The 15,409-nt window shown below is 32.0% G+C and overlaps 2 protein-coding genes across 4 annotated transcripts in view; both read left to right on the top strand.

The window, feature by feature from the left end:
• Nucleotides 1-585: 585 nt before the first annotated feature.
• On the top strand, nt 586-1,527 carry LOC126736238 (dynein light chain Tctex-type-like). 2 transcript variants are annotated; one of them, XM_050440501.1, is made up of 2 exons: nt 586-748; nt 846-1,527. In XM_050440501.1, exon 2 carries the CDS (start codon nt 863-865, stop codon nt 1,223-1,225), a length of 363 nt encoding a protein of 120 aa, XP_050296458.1. In that variant the 5' UTR covers nt 586-748; nt 846-862; the 3' UTR covers nt 1,226-1,527. The 2 variants fall into 2 exon arrangements, with proteins under 2 accessions (XP_050296458.1, XP_050296459.1); XM_050440502.1 differs by having other exon boundaries at nt 630-748; nt 830-1,527.
• A 12,128-nt stretch (nt 1,528-13,655) lies between these two features.
• LOC126736671 (cAMP-dependent protein kinase type II regulatory subunit) overlaps nt 13,656-15,409 on the top strand; it is a 50,478-nt gene continuing 48,724 nt past the window's right edge. Inside the window, exons 1-2 of one of the 2 annotated variants that reach the window (XM_050441153.1) lie at nt 13,656-13,935; nt 14,009-14,393. In XM_050441153.1, coding sequence (XP_050297110.1) covers nt 14,162-14,393 — 232 coding nt within the window. In that variant the 5' untranslated portion in view covers nt 13,656-13,935; nt 14,009-14,161. Of the gene's footprint in view, nt 14,394-15,409 lie in introns of both variants that reach the window. The other variant, XM_050441151.1, reaches the window with a different exon arrangement.

Raw genomic sequence — 15,409 nt, 5'->3', positions numbered from 1 at the left:
TTGCGTAAAGGTCAAAATACAGCTGGATTTATTTGAACTTATATGAGTTCCAATAATTCTCAAATAAGTTAGCTTGGTTTGGAAGATAATATATTTTAGCAGATTGCTGAGATAATGCAAAAAATATTCGAAACTTACTTTTTTTCTTGTGACAGGTTCTGCAACCTTATACATGTAGTTACATTAAACTTACTGTTACTATCCAGTGGGGGTAAGTTAAAAACTCATTTATTAGCATTAAGCTGGAAAAGTTCATTACTTATAAATTAAGCTTATATCAACATTATGTCCTCACGTCAACTTAATCCCCAAAAAAGAACTAATTAATGATGTAAAGCAAGAAATAGACCGGACTATTCTTCTTCTTAAATACCTCAAGGTGTCGGTGTCGGTAGCATAACACCAACAGTTGCTATGTATCTAGAACCCTCTATAGTTGTGCTATGTAGCAAAATCCTTGGATAAATGTTTGCTTCACATCAACGATACATTGAAGTGTTTAATAGAAACAAGATGATAGATCGTAAAATTTGGCTAACACGGCGGTCGTTGACTCCTAATTTACTCCCTGAATGTTCTTTATTGAAAAATATAAAGGTCGGACGTTGAAGGCATCGGCAACGTCGCAAGACCTGTCAGTTCGTTGTTGACAGTTCAGATTTCCGGAAAAGGGAGCGGGTCATTACTGTTCCTCAAAAAGAAAAATAATCAAAACCTACCCTTTTCCTCGGCGATTCTCTAAATTTTGGTAAGCCCTGCCGTTAACACACTTACTTCTAATATATCTAAGCTTCAAACCTTAGATATCCGATTATCATATGGCAGAAAGTCTTTGTTTATTTTAGTGCAGTAGAACACAAACATGGAAAAAACAAACCAAGAAGTTCTAGAACAAGACCTGCAAGAGGAGGGCCAGTTCGTCGTCGACGACGTTAGTAAAATAATAAAAGACGCCATCGAGACCGTCATCGGGGGCAACAGCTATCAACAAAACAAAGTAAATAATTGGACAACCGCTGTTGTGGAAGCCTGCACCTCCGAACTGACCAAACTAATGAAACCTTACAAATACATCGTCACTTGCACCATAATGCAGAAAAACGGAGCAGGATTACATACAGCCAGTTCATGTTACTGGGACAATAACACCGATGGGAGCTGTACTGTTCGTTGGGAAAATAAAACCATGTTTTGTATTGTGTCCGTTTATGGTTTAGCCATTTAAAACTTGTCTATGTCTAGTTATTAATTGAAATTAGAGCTTGTATCTTTGTGATGATTAAAGAATTAATAATGTTTTATAATAAGTAGATGAAGCTCTTTAAAACTGTTGCTTAATCAGCAATAGAAGCTGCTCTTTCACTCTTATTTTACTCTTATCACAGTAACTAGCTAGGAAATTTAGTACCGTAAAGGCAAATGAGGCTTTTTATGTTGAATTTCATTCTGATTGTGCTCTTCTGTTTAACTAGAGCACTATAGCAGAAATTCATGTTTATCAGAGTTAATATATAATTTTCTTTTAAATTTGTGGATTTTAATGTTCTTTTAGCATATTATGACTTTCAAATAAAAACTAAATTTTTTTTGGTGCTTTTTAGGCACTGTTTAACTGATCGATGAGGATATATGACTGTAAATGTAAGATATTTTTATTTATTTTTTTATTTGTTCTGATTTCTAGGAAATAAAAGAAATTTACATCTTAAAACTCTTTGAATTTTTTAGAAAATTACAATCTTGCCCCTATTATTACCTAAAAAAAGATTTGTCTGCTTAAATGTTCTTCTATTATAATGAGTTTCTGTTTAAAGATTTGTATCTTTATTCAGTTTTTTTTTAACAAAATTCAATTGATGTTGAAGCTGTTATAATTATAATAAATTATTTTTAGATATTAAAGTTACAGGTATTATCTATCCTAGAGTACTGGTGGCAGACAATTTTAAAAAAACAGTTATTGTACAAGATATTTGGCAGAAAAACTTCCATTAAATTGAAATTAAGAAATAGCTTTATTATCACAGAGTTGTTGACAAAGCCTTGCTATAAGTTAAAATAATTTATTTATTTATACTCTTAAAAACACATTTGAAATGTAATTATATGTGGTAGTGCTTACTGACTTGCAGAAAGAAAAAGGAAAACCAATAATAATGATGAAACTAAACCTACACTAAAACTAATAACATTTAATAAAATACACCTACTTACAATTAAAAATCAAAAACAAAAAGAACAGATTAACAAGTAAATGATTAATCAGATAATGATACAAAATCAGTCTTAATTTGGCGAATACTAATATTAAAGAGATCTATATCATATTTTTGTATATAATTATTACATTCTTGCATCATTCTATTAAATGGCGAACCACTTGAGGGTGAACACTGGAAAAGATTGTTATTTCTTATTCTCAAATTGATTTTAGGAACAGCAAATGATAGATGATTAATTAAAGAACAGTTCTTATATTTTAAGTTGTTAGTTATGTAGTAAATAAATAAGACATCATTCATATTACGCCTAACACTCAATCGGACCATTTTAAATTCAATTAGCATACTATTATAGGAGATTATAGGAGATCATATAAGGATAGGCATTATGTGTTCTTAAGTACAGGTATCTTAAAAATCTTTTTTGGACCCTTTCAATCATATTAATATGCACCATTGCTTTAGGTGCCCAGATAACTGAGGCATACTCCAAGATTGGTCTGACCAGTGAGTTGTACAGAATTATTATTGATTTTATTTCTTTAAAATGTTTTGTATTTCTTATTACAAAACCAAGAAGCTTATATGCTTTGTTTACAATAGTTTCATAGTGTTGCTTAAATTTGAGATTTGTTTGAAAACAGACTCCAAGATCCCTAAATTTACTTTTCCTAATCAACGATAAATTATCAATTTTGTAATCAAAATTTATAAATTGCATTTTTCTTGTGAAGGTTAGAATTTGACATTTATCTATGTTTAATGACATTTTATTTTCTCTGAACCACTGGGCCACCAAGTTCAAATCAATTTGCAGCTCAAGACAATCAATAAGAGATGTTATGTGCATAAATAATTTAAAATCATCAGCAAACACGAGACATCTAGCATGCTTTTTACAGTTTGGCAAATCGTTCAGAAAAATTAGAAATAAGAGAGGCCCAAGGTTACTGCCCTGAGTCACCCCAGATGTTACTATATATATTTTTGACAATTTTTTACCAACTTTAACTTGCTGAGGCCTTCTGGTAAGATAAGATACCGTAAACCTACATGCTTTCAGCGAGAAACCAAATTTACCCAACTTATTCATCAACAGCCCATGGTTAACCCTATCAAAAGCCTTTGCACAATCTGTCAAGACAACATCTAGCTGCTCTTGGCTATCTACAGCATTGGCAGCTGCCTCAGTCAAAGTGCTGAGGTTGGTGACAGTTGAGGCATCTGGTAGAAATCCATGTTGTTGCTGAGAGAATTTATTCATGAAAGAGCTCAAAATATCTTGGTAAAAAATGTTTTCAAAAATTTTTGCGAGAGAATTAAGAACGCTAATTGGTCTGTAGTTGTCAACCAAAGAATTATCTCCTGATTTGAGGATTGGAGTAACCAAAGCGTATTTAAGCACTTCTGGAAATGTGTTTGTTTTTAGACACAAATTAAAAATGGTTTTTAATGGAGTGCACAAGATATCAGAACAACCTTTATAAATGTATGAGGGGATACTATCATTGCCAGTGGCCTTTTTTGATTTTAATCTCTTAATCGCTGCTTGAATTTGCATTTCAGAGATCTTGGAGAATGAAAAGTTGCCACTAGATTTATCAAAGTTAGGTTTTTCAGACTGTTGAAATACTGAGCTAAAATATAATGCAAATGTGTCAGCTATTTCCTGAGCACCGCTAACAGTACACTCCCCATAGCATACCTCAGCCGGAACACCAGGTCTTGAACGCCCAGACCTGACAAAATCCCAAAAGCTATTTGGGTTAGTTTTGACATTTCTCTCGATATTCTCATGATAAGTTTGAAGCTCATGTGCAGTTTGATATTTCACTGTACTTACTGTACTATATTCATTCCTAATTTGAAAATTGGCAGTGCCTTTTTTAATTTGTTTATGCAGATGTGTCTTTAACTTAAATAAACTACTTAAGTATTTTGGAAAACTTTTGAGTTTTCGAGTGCCTATTTTAACTTTCTTTCTGGGTATTGCCAGGTCTAAGCATTCATAAACCTTTTGATAGAACACATGAGTGCACATGTCAACATTGTCAGCCCTTTCAAGTTCTGCCCAATTAACTTCCCTCAATAATGTATACAACCGCCAATTGAATAGTCATAAATATATTCATAGTTAATGTAATGATGATTTTTTATGTGATTCAAAGATATCGGTAAAACCATACTTAAAGCAGGATGGTACTGATCTTCATCAAGAATTGGATTACCACAGTGTTCTAAATTAGTTATTTGCATATTAGATAGTACAAGATCCAGTTTTCTTTTTATTTTGTTAAAGACATTATTATAATCCTAATAAAATACAAATATCACAGTTTACAGAACATCATTCTTCAGTATAAAAATGGGAAAAAAATTATTGAAAATTCAACATTAAAACACATAAAAAATTAAACTTATCAATTATAAGACACAAACAAATTATAAAAATGAGAAGTAGACTATTAATTCCAGCTAGTTACATTAAAATATATGTCCAGTGTGTAACAAGCTTTTGAGACCAATATTTTCTTTAAAACTTTCTTAAATTAACAGTCTATTGACCTAATTTCAAGAAGAAGATGGTTAACATAAAGTTTTTAAGCATATACTAATACTTTTCATTAAAGTTTTTGATAAACACATTTTATGATTTCATTTTGAAAAGAAATAGGGAGGTTGTTGAAAGTAGCGCAATATTAGTTCTACCAATACCTAACTAAATGTTATAATTTCTTCAATTATTGGAATGGATTATAAGTTTATTGCACTTTTGGCTACTATTAATAATCTTATACAATATTTTGCCTGTTCTGTGCTAAAGTTGTCCATTTATTAGCAGTTTATGCAGATGTTCAGTATGGATCCACTATTTAAGATTAAATAGATCATTAAGACTTAAAAATATTTTGCATCTACAATAACGTAGTTTTTAGGTGATCAATATAGCCTAGAAATGTTAGCTTTTTATCAAGCACAAGCACTTTCCACTTCTCATATGCATTATATTATTTCCTTTAACAATATTTATAATTTATTGAATTATTTAGTTAATTTGAACTTATTTTTGAACTATTTAGTTAATTGAATTATTTTGTGAATAGTGAACAGAATATGTTATAAAAAAAATGAAAGAGGGTTTAAAATAAGTTAAAAATATTATACTTCACACAGTAGAGTTCTATAGGATCATTACACTAATTTACAATTACCCATTAGTTGGTTCTTTAACCAACGATGCCTGAGAATTTTGGGGTTTAAAGCCAAATTTTAAATATAAAAAATTTAAAATCCTAGTTTCTAAACAATTTTCTTAAATTTAAATATACAAGAGTAATACTTTTATGTTAAATCAGTAGGAGAAAGGGTTTTAAAAAAATTTAAATATTTACATAGAATGCATAGAGTGGCAAAAGGAAAACTAAGTAATATTCGATCCTAATGGCCCATCTAGTATGTTGAGGCTGATCTAAAGGTCGAAACGTCGACACAACGAATAAAGGTTTTTTTTACTTGCGCCGTTTGTTTGATAGGTATGTCAAAGAAGAAATGAGTATTATAGCATTAATTCAGGAGCAACTATCCAAAAGGCATTAAATCCATAATATGTTATTTTGAGTAAAACCTTAATAACCAGCAAAAGTGTTTGAAAGAAAAAATTTAAATTTGTTCTTGTAAAGAATGATTTTAAAAACAGTTTTATCGCAAAAAAAGTGCGGCTCCATTACAATTACAAAATGTATAACATTAATAGAGATATGTTAATTTTTTTAATGGATTTAATTCGTTTTGCTTAATTGGAATGCGGATTTATGTCATTTTGCTTGGTTAGTGTGGAATTTTATTTCTTTGTGCTCAATTCTTTTTTGGATTTATTGCGTTTTGTACAAAACAAATATTTCATATTATTTACAAGGTTAATAAAATCTGAAATTTTAGTGAAAAACTTATTTTATTAAGAAAATTACAAATAAATCAAATATGTAAACCAACATCTTCTTCTAAGCAGTCACAGGTAGCTCCAGCATTGTCGTGTTGTTCTTCCTCTGTTTTATTTCCACTGGTTTCCAAAATAATTTTGTACCATTCCAGTTCATCTTCTTGCTTCCATTCTTCACCAAACTCTTGAGCCAATAAATGTTTTAAAGATTTTTTCTTTTTTTCCTTAAGAAGTCTTCCAAGTTCAAGTAGTTCCATTTGTAGCTGAGTTTATTGAGTCCTTAAGTTTTCATACCTAAAGTTTTCAAAGAGTGTTATGGAGATGGGTGAAGCTTGATTCTTTCGCAACACGGCCCTTTTCATGTCGGATATACCGTCAGTCTTTTTTAGAAATTCTTGATGTCATGTTTGATGTCATAAAGTAGTCAGTCTTCCCCAAGATATTTTACTTCTTTAAACTCGCTATATATTATATATTGTTGTATTCTTCTGTAGTCTTGATTGTTGTTTGTTTTCTTAAGACTTTCTCTACTCGGCCAAATACCCTATCGGCAGGTAAGAAACTATGTCCTCTTACTGGAAAGGTAATATTTATTTCTTTAAAACTCTCGGGTGATTGTTTTTTTAAAAAGTAATAAAGGGCATGGATTACATGTGCATTTTTGTTTTGCCCGCCACACCCGTCACAGAAAAGGCGAAGTTTCTGTATATTAAGGAGGTCCAGGTAATTCAGATGGGCCAAAAGTGCAGATGATACCTCAAGAGCCCCACTACCAGCCATATTTTCGGTCCATGTACTTATAAAACATGGGTTTTCTTGTATTCATATCCACACAACAAAAGGGATACTAAAATGGATTTAATGCATTTTGGATAGTTGCTCTTCAATTGTTGTCATTTGTCTTAATATTGGTTCGAGAAATTCTGATAACTGGCAGAATTCCGTGGTGGTGCGAGGCCTTAACCAAGGATCATGCAGCGTTTTTTGTACAAATTATTTTTATTTATTAGTACAAAGTTTTATTAATACGTTGCACTGTTTATCATCCAGTTTCAGATTACAATTGTATAGTAAAATACAAAAAAGAAAGAACGCACCGTCAACTTATGGGAATTAACATCAACATAAAAAAGACAAAATTCACAAAATTACTGCCAAATTAGATGCGTTCCAGAATACGAATTTGTCCAATTATGAAGACATGGAATGAGTAAAAAAGTTTAACTATCTGGGGACTTGGTTATGTGAAGACTGGTCCTCAGAGGTAGAAATCAAGAAAGTCTTTACAAACAAGTCTGAGAATAATAAGATTCACAAAATGTTACGTGTGGTTCGTACACTGCTGTGTATGCGGTGTATGTGTGCTGAATGTATGCTGAAAGCATTGGAAATACGGATCTATTGAAGAATCTAAAGAAGTCATATGATGGACCACAAGAAAACTATGAGGAAATTTTGAGGACTATAGGAAGAGAACGCGAATTGCTGGGCACGATAAAACGCAGGAGAACCGGATACATGGGATATGTGTTAGGCAATGAAAAGTACACTTTGCTCCAGCTATGCTATTTATAAAATTAAAAATAGAGGGAAGAAGAGGTTTAGGCAGAAAGAGGATGTCGTGGGTTCAAAATATCAATCATTGGACAGGAATAAGCACCACAGGAGAAATTCACACCACTAGAGATAGGAAAAAATGGTCAAAATAAGTGAACCCAAACATCCCTTAATGGGCAGCAGAGGAAGTAAAAGTAAAATACCCTTTCGCCATCGCTAAGAAATTTTTAAAGTGTCATTTTTAATGCAAGAATTTTCATAATTGGAGAAATTGTGTCTTTAAAAAAAGGCCTCTTATGGCCTCACACAAAGTGTTTTTAGAACAAAATTCTATTAATATTTTGTAATACATATTTGGGCACCCAAAATTTTATCTTATATCCTATGGTATACAGAAGAATACCTATTATATATTATTTTTTATAGGAAGATTTTCCTATATGTTATATATCCTTACCACTTTCTGAATTTTAATAGGTCTCTACTACCGCAAAGATTTTTAATTAATTGATTTTTTAATTTAACCGGTGGCGAACGCATTGACCCTATACGATAATCCTATTAAGAACTTTAATAAAAAAACACACTTTATTAAAGGGTAACATATTTAATTAGGGAAACGACGTCGCTTCCTAATAACCTTTCTCCGCTTTCTGAACCTTTCTTTTTATTTAATATCATATATATTCTTTCATTAAATTATTTAAAGGGAGTATATGCCGCCTACACAATTCAGAGATTTTTAATTAAATACTCAACAGATTCAATTAGATGGGCTACGCTTTGATCCTCCCCCGTAAATCTAATTATCGAGCGGTCTTCTTCGGATCCAGCGAACTTGCTCTACTTTCGCGCAGGTTCGTACCCTGTTGCCAGATTGTTCGCCCGGAAAACGCGGCTTATTGTATTAAGTTGGCTGAGTTTCTCTCGTATTTATTGACTAAATGAGGACAAATCAAATCATGCTTTATTGTTTTTCAACATTTAGACATATAAACAAAATTAGTAAATTAATAGCCAATTATAAAAATGAAACGCGTTTATATGCGCTCTCGTAATTATAGCAGTTGCAACCGGTTAAAAGTTATTAATATTTATGTATTTGGTAAAGTAAAAACACTAGATCCTTGGAGTAAAACTCTAAATGTCCCAATGGAAACTGAAAACTGCAAAATAAACAAACAACATGGAAAGTCGCTGAAAAATAATAAACGCTTGTCGCGTGTCTATGGAATTCTCTCCCAAAAATCCATCAAATAGCGATATCATTAAATATCTAAATAAGAGATGGAAAATTCTCTAACATATTATGGCGAATAGAGAGAGATATTTATAATAGACGCACCGGTAACTTAGACCTTTTGGCGTCTATCAGAATTTTTTAATAGTTATATAAATAAGCAAATGAAAAACATCTATAAAATGTCTATGTACAATATAAAAGTATGTGTATGTAAATAGACTGGAGAAACAGATAAATAGATACAACAAAAACGAATAAATAAATAAATCTAAAATGTCTATGTACAATGTAAATGCAATAGAGGACCTAAGAAAATCTATTGAAAGGTTCACTGATGAAAACAAAAGCACAACGAAAAACAGAGCGGTGAGTAGAAATATTAGATAAAGAAGTTCAAAATAAAAGTAGGGAAAATCGAGGTAAAGAAAAATTTAATAATTTTCCAGATACCTCCAAACCCAATAAAGGAAAAACAAACTGAAAAGATCCAAAAGTTTTAGAGAAGCTTGATCTTGCCATTCTGCTGCGATAATAAAGAAAGCTTAACTTCTGAGAGCAGCAGTGGCAAAGCGTGAATTTTTTTTCGTGTAGACAAACAATAAAAATCGTTAATTAGAAAGGAATGTGTATTCAATATTATTCAATTTAATGAAATAGAGAATGAAGGCGCATGAAATATTAACTCAAAGAGAAAAATTATGTAGTGATATAAAAAAGAAAAAAATAATTACTACTAGCATAAAAAGATAGATAGATAAAAATAAATACAACTTACAAAAAAACATAACATAGGTATAACCATAACTTATAAATCTATAATATCATAAATACAAACTAAAATACAATTGCCAATATCGAACAGTCGTTAATAAATAACCACTAAAAAAACCTTTTCTATACACCCAAAAATAAAAATACTAATTATTAAATTACTATAGCACGCGCCCGCACCAAATGCCAAATGCAGATTCATCAAAACAAAACTGAAGATGTATTGCGGCCGACCTGATCAAGCATGTCCATAAACAATAACCCTCAACAGCATAATAAAATAGCTGGTCGACTTAAGATATAACGATAGACAAAAGCTCGAATGTCTTTCCCGCGACAAAATTTTGCAGACGTAATAGGCTGAATACTGTTGCGGCAGGACCGCTGTCACCTGTTTGATGTGTATTTGGTTCGATTAGATGCTCCAAATTTCGGAAGACAAATATCAATGTGTCTTCCTGAGGCTCGTATACATTAATTGGGTGTCAACCCTGCATTTTTATTTTAATTGGTGCGCCAGGCTTTGGATTAATCATGTTTAGATTTAATAATATTTAATATAATAACTATTAAATAACTATTTATAATACTATTTAATAATAGTAAGGAGAGGCTACGTTCTGTGTTAATTTTTTTTTTAATTTTAATTCAACAATTACATCAAATAATTACGTGATAAATTAATAACAAATAACTGGATAATTTTGGGTAGACAGTGTCTACCTTGTCTACTCGTACGCTTCGCCACTGGAGAGCAGAAACCCTGATTTTATTATCTCGTAAAAATGAAGAAATTAAAAAGTTAATCTTAGAAAAAGGGAAAAGCAAGGGAATAATAACAGACTCTGACAGTAATATGGGAGCAACAAATAACAACATTGTCACAAATGCGGACCTTCCAAATGAAGTTAGAACTTTGTATAAACAGGCCCTAGAATTAAAACTTAAGGGCTATACATTTGTGTGGCTAAAAAACTCCAGAATATATATGCTAAAAAATCAGAAAATTCAGATATTATTCCTATTTAAAATGTTGCGCAAATTGAAAGGTTGGTTGAAGAACCGCATAATCACTCAGCACTTTCATAACAGAATTTAATCCTTAACATAGCATAATATATAAAAACTAAATCTATAGGGAACAAGACGGACCATCTGAAACTAATTGTTAGACATATAAAAAGAAAATTCATGTTTTGGTAGCATGCATTTTATAAAAGCAAACGTCAAGAATATTCAATTAAGGTGGTCAAACAGTTAAAAAGTGAGAAAAAAAGATTTTATAACAAAAAGTTTAGAGAGAACATACATATTGGAAAAAAAACTTGGGGTATCCTAAATAAAATCATAGACAGGAAACGAAAAGATTATAACTTCAGTTCGGTTTTCAAAGAGTCTAATAAAGTAATTACCGATGACCAGGCTATAGCAGATGCTCTTAACAACTTCTGTCTAAGTATTGGACCGGACATGTGCAGTAGATGGCATCACAGTTGCTAATGTAAATTAGACAATAAGTGTTTTGACATTTTAGCCAAAATTATAACCTTTCATTTGAAAATGCATCTGTATCAGATAAAATCAGATAGCTCGAGTACGCCCTATTCTTAAGAGTAGTGATACTTGCTTGGCATCAAACTATAGACCAGTATTAATACTAACTATGTTTTCCAAGACTACAGAAATTTGTGTTAATGATCGCTTGTTAAAATATCTACATGAATTCAAAACTTATTACGATTTTCGCAAAGCGAGTGACATAGAGATAACACTTACAGATTTAATATCTGCTCTACAGCTAAAAATCAAAAGAAGTGAGCGCTCTAGTGTCTCTTGACTTGAGAAAGGCATTCGATACTGTTGACCATGATATTCTTATTAGTAGATTGGACCAAGCGGGCGTCAGGCTAGAGTCGTTTAGAAATTGTATGCTGAACAGGATTGTAACTGTAAATAAGGTCAGCAATGGTTCACAGATTATACGAATAATTACTTTTTTATTTGCAAAGAAGCATGAGTATACGTTTTTCTATATAAGTCATTCCTAGTATAAGTTTTTTTAATATATTCTTCTTGGGATCAATATCTCTCTGCCTTATTCTATGTTCTTAGCAAAACTTTTGATTGTATTTCTCACGACCTATTACTAAAAAGAATTTTCATTAATGATCTTCCCTTAGGAACACAAATATGAATATTTGAAATTTTTGTTGATACCACTGCTATTGCATTTGGTGACTCTGAGGCAGAAGCACTTGAAACTATCTGAGGCAACAGGCTGAGAACTGGTTTCTGGCAAAAAGCCTTGTTTTCATCCAGGATAAGATCCAAAATATGACCATTACATTAAGAAGCACCACAGAAACTACAGTTAAATTCCTTGACAGCCTCTTGGATCCAAATCCATTATAAGAGTGTGTTTAAGAGACTTGGGAGTTCGGAGCGTGTTTTTCTTTTACGTAATACATATGAGTGTGATTCTGCTGATATCTTAAGAACCGAGTACTTTGCCATCTACCATAGTGTCATAGCTTAAGGTGTGTTGGTATGGGAGGATCCCCTCATTTACAGAGGGTTTTGGCCTTCAGAGGAAAGCAATTAGAATTTTGTCTGGTATAGGATATATACAGGACTGCCCAGATTCGTTTACCCTATTAATCATATTTTCAATCCCTTGTCTATACATCTTGGAAAATCTTCTTTAGATCAAGGTAAACGGTAATTTTGTTACTCATCAAGATAGACATGATTATGGCACCAAGTCCAGTGCAGAGATCGATTAGAACCTTTAATGTGCCGCGAATAGTCCGTGTGCCGGTGTTGCTTGTATTGTTACATGGCATGCGTGTTTAAATCGCAAAATTTTGTGGAAAGAGTCATAAAGTAATATTCTAAGCGATATTTAATCATTCCATTAAATAAATAAAGGTTTTAAACATATTTTACTAAATTTATACATTTGATTCGTTTGAAGTTTGACTTGAGACGTCCACGTACTATTTTGTTAGACGTCTGACCTCAGTCCCAGCCACTCAAGCGTGAAAACGTGCACAGGTTCGGCCTTAAAATTTATGTGTATTTAGAATTTTATTGTTCCGGATTTTTGGGTTCAGTTTTATACAGCTAGAAATTCAGGATAATTGATAGCAAGATAATATTTAATTTAAAGATAAGATTTAAGTACGTAAAATCAGTTTAACCAAACATTTTAATTTAATAAGTTTAGTTTTTAGCGCCATCAGTGAGGTATTTATAATAAGTGATGAGAAAATAGAAGGTACAAATTACTTAGGTCCATTTATTCTGTGGATTAAGGCAGTGTGATTAAGATTTACTTTTTGACACAAAAGTGTAAAACTGTCTAAATTTTAGATATTTCCTTTTTTTGGGTATTAAGATTTATTTTTATTTTGTGGTTATTATTAACGGGGGTTTTGGCTGGCACATTCAATGTCCATTATTATTGTTTTTTTTTTTAAATTTATACATATTATGATATATTATTATAATAACCTACTCATGAAAACCCCATCTGTATATTATATTATAACTATGTTCCAGTATATTGCCGCTTAGGGAAGTGCCAAAATAGATAACATTATATGAGAAATAAGCTATTTAATAAGCTACCTTATACTGTAAAAGAAAATATCTTTCTTAACCTAATTTTTAGTGTGTATTTTTATATTAGTGTTCCTAACATAATCTACCTCTTTCTTAAAAATATTCTTTTAACGAGTGTAAACAACATTGTAATGACACAATAAAACTATTTGATTTAATTTGTTATGAAATGCTTTCCGCAGTAAAAAAAAATTCGACAATTGAGCACGATGTAAACCTAGTCATTTTCTTATAAACGTCCGTTTTTTGACCAGTGCGGCAACGTCGAGCCCAAGTTTACCACCTGTACTGTCACCTCAGCTGTCAGTCGTCAGGTCTCTTATTGGATGATTAATCATTGATCGTGGAAAAAGGGGTCCCGGTCCCAATATACGCCTTCGAGAATCCCGAAATTCGTTTAGTGAAACCCTAGTAAACATCGGGGACCAAAGAAATTCTAATAAAAACAACCGGTTTTAGTGAAATTTTACCTTAACAAGTAGGTCGAGTTTCCAGATAGGGCTTTACACAAGGCTGACCCCATCCACTCTGCAATCCTGTGACTTCTATTTGATAAGTGAAACGAACTGTGTTATCCTGTATGTTTTTAACACTTTTTTCGATACCGTGCATTAAATTTATATAAAAAAACGGTATTATAATTATATTTAGATCGGTGTTTTACAGCCCAACCGGACGACTATCATTCATATGGCTGTGCTCTAGTGACATTTTTCCAATAAGGCGCATAAGGTCAAGGAAAACCGTTCAATTTTCCTTATAATCGGCTAAAACTTTATCAAAATTACGAGAAAAGACGAGAAAATGAGCCGCGGTGGTAGTGTGGGGGCCAGGGTGCAGGTTCCCGATGAACTTAGAGAGGTGCTGTTGGAGTTTACAATAAGTTATCTCCTGGAACAACCCGGAGATGTTGTCTCTTATGCTGCTGATTATTTCGCTAAATTAAAGGAGGCTAGATGTAGTGCTTTGATGTTTGACGGGGCAGGCCCTTCGGAGATGATATCTCCTGATGAGAGCACTTTATCCAGAGAAGAAGGTAAGTCTCATTATATTTTAGTTTTTTTATTTTAAATAAGGGCACTTAACTGGTAAAAACTAAAGAGACATCCTTGTTTTTCTTTTTGTTATTTTGAAGTTGCCACTTCATTGACGAGTGATATATTCAAATTCCAATTGTGAATAAATTAGGATTTCCAGGGCAAAAGGTGAGAGTTTACTGAACAACACTGCTGTGTTGTACTTTCATCCTGCTGAAATAAATATTAATTAAAAAACTTTTATTTTTCCAAGTGTCTTAACTGACAAATTGAGATTTCTACTTCCAGTAAGTAAATTATTAAACTTACTAACTACACATATCTTCTAAAAATCATTCTACTATACAAGTCAAACTTTAACGTTTTAGTTAATAATCTTCAACTGAATAACTTTAATATTTAACTTGGTGTAAGTTTTATGACCTGTGAGGAAGAACAAATTTGCATCAGATATTCAAGTGGTAACAATCAGAATTTAGGATAACTTGATAAGCAACTGTGCATAAGTGATGTCAAACCCTTGACAAAAATAAGGATGTAGACTGCTTTAAAATCAGTGTAAACGAAGCACTTTTTAAGGGGTTAGTCGATGGCAATCTATGGTCTGTGGGTACTGCTGTAAAATAAGTTTCGTCCTCAACGCAATCCTATCTATGTCTTCTGGAGCAAATTTTCAGCAGGTATGTACAGAGGCATCTCAAGTCTCTGTCTACAGAGGTTCTCTGTACTCTTCTCTTCCTTTATTAAAGTGTTAGAGCCCTGAAAACTTACCTTAAAGACCATCTCTGAAATGCTCAGTTATATCTCTTACAGAAACCTGGTATTAATAGTGAAGAACTGTTCAATTCTAGCTACACAGTTTTCAGAACAGACTGTAATCAAATCAAATTAAAAATTGCTTTATTGTATAAAGACATCATTATGTTGTCATTTACAAAGTTGAGGATAAAAAAAAATTGCAAAAAAAAATTATGGTATAATAAGTAAATAAAACAAATTAAACTGAAATATGAAA

The sequence above is a fragment of the Anthonomus grandis genome, chromosome 5, assembly GCF_022605725.1.
Source record: "Anthonomus grandis grandis chromosome 5, icAntGran1.3, whole genome shotgun sequence".
NCBI lineage: Eukaryota > Metazoa > Arthropoda > Insecta > Coleoptera > Curculionidae > Anthonomus > Anthonomus grandis.
This window is presented reverse-complemented; position numbering and strand designations above follow the sequence as displayed.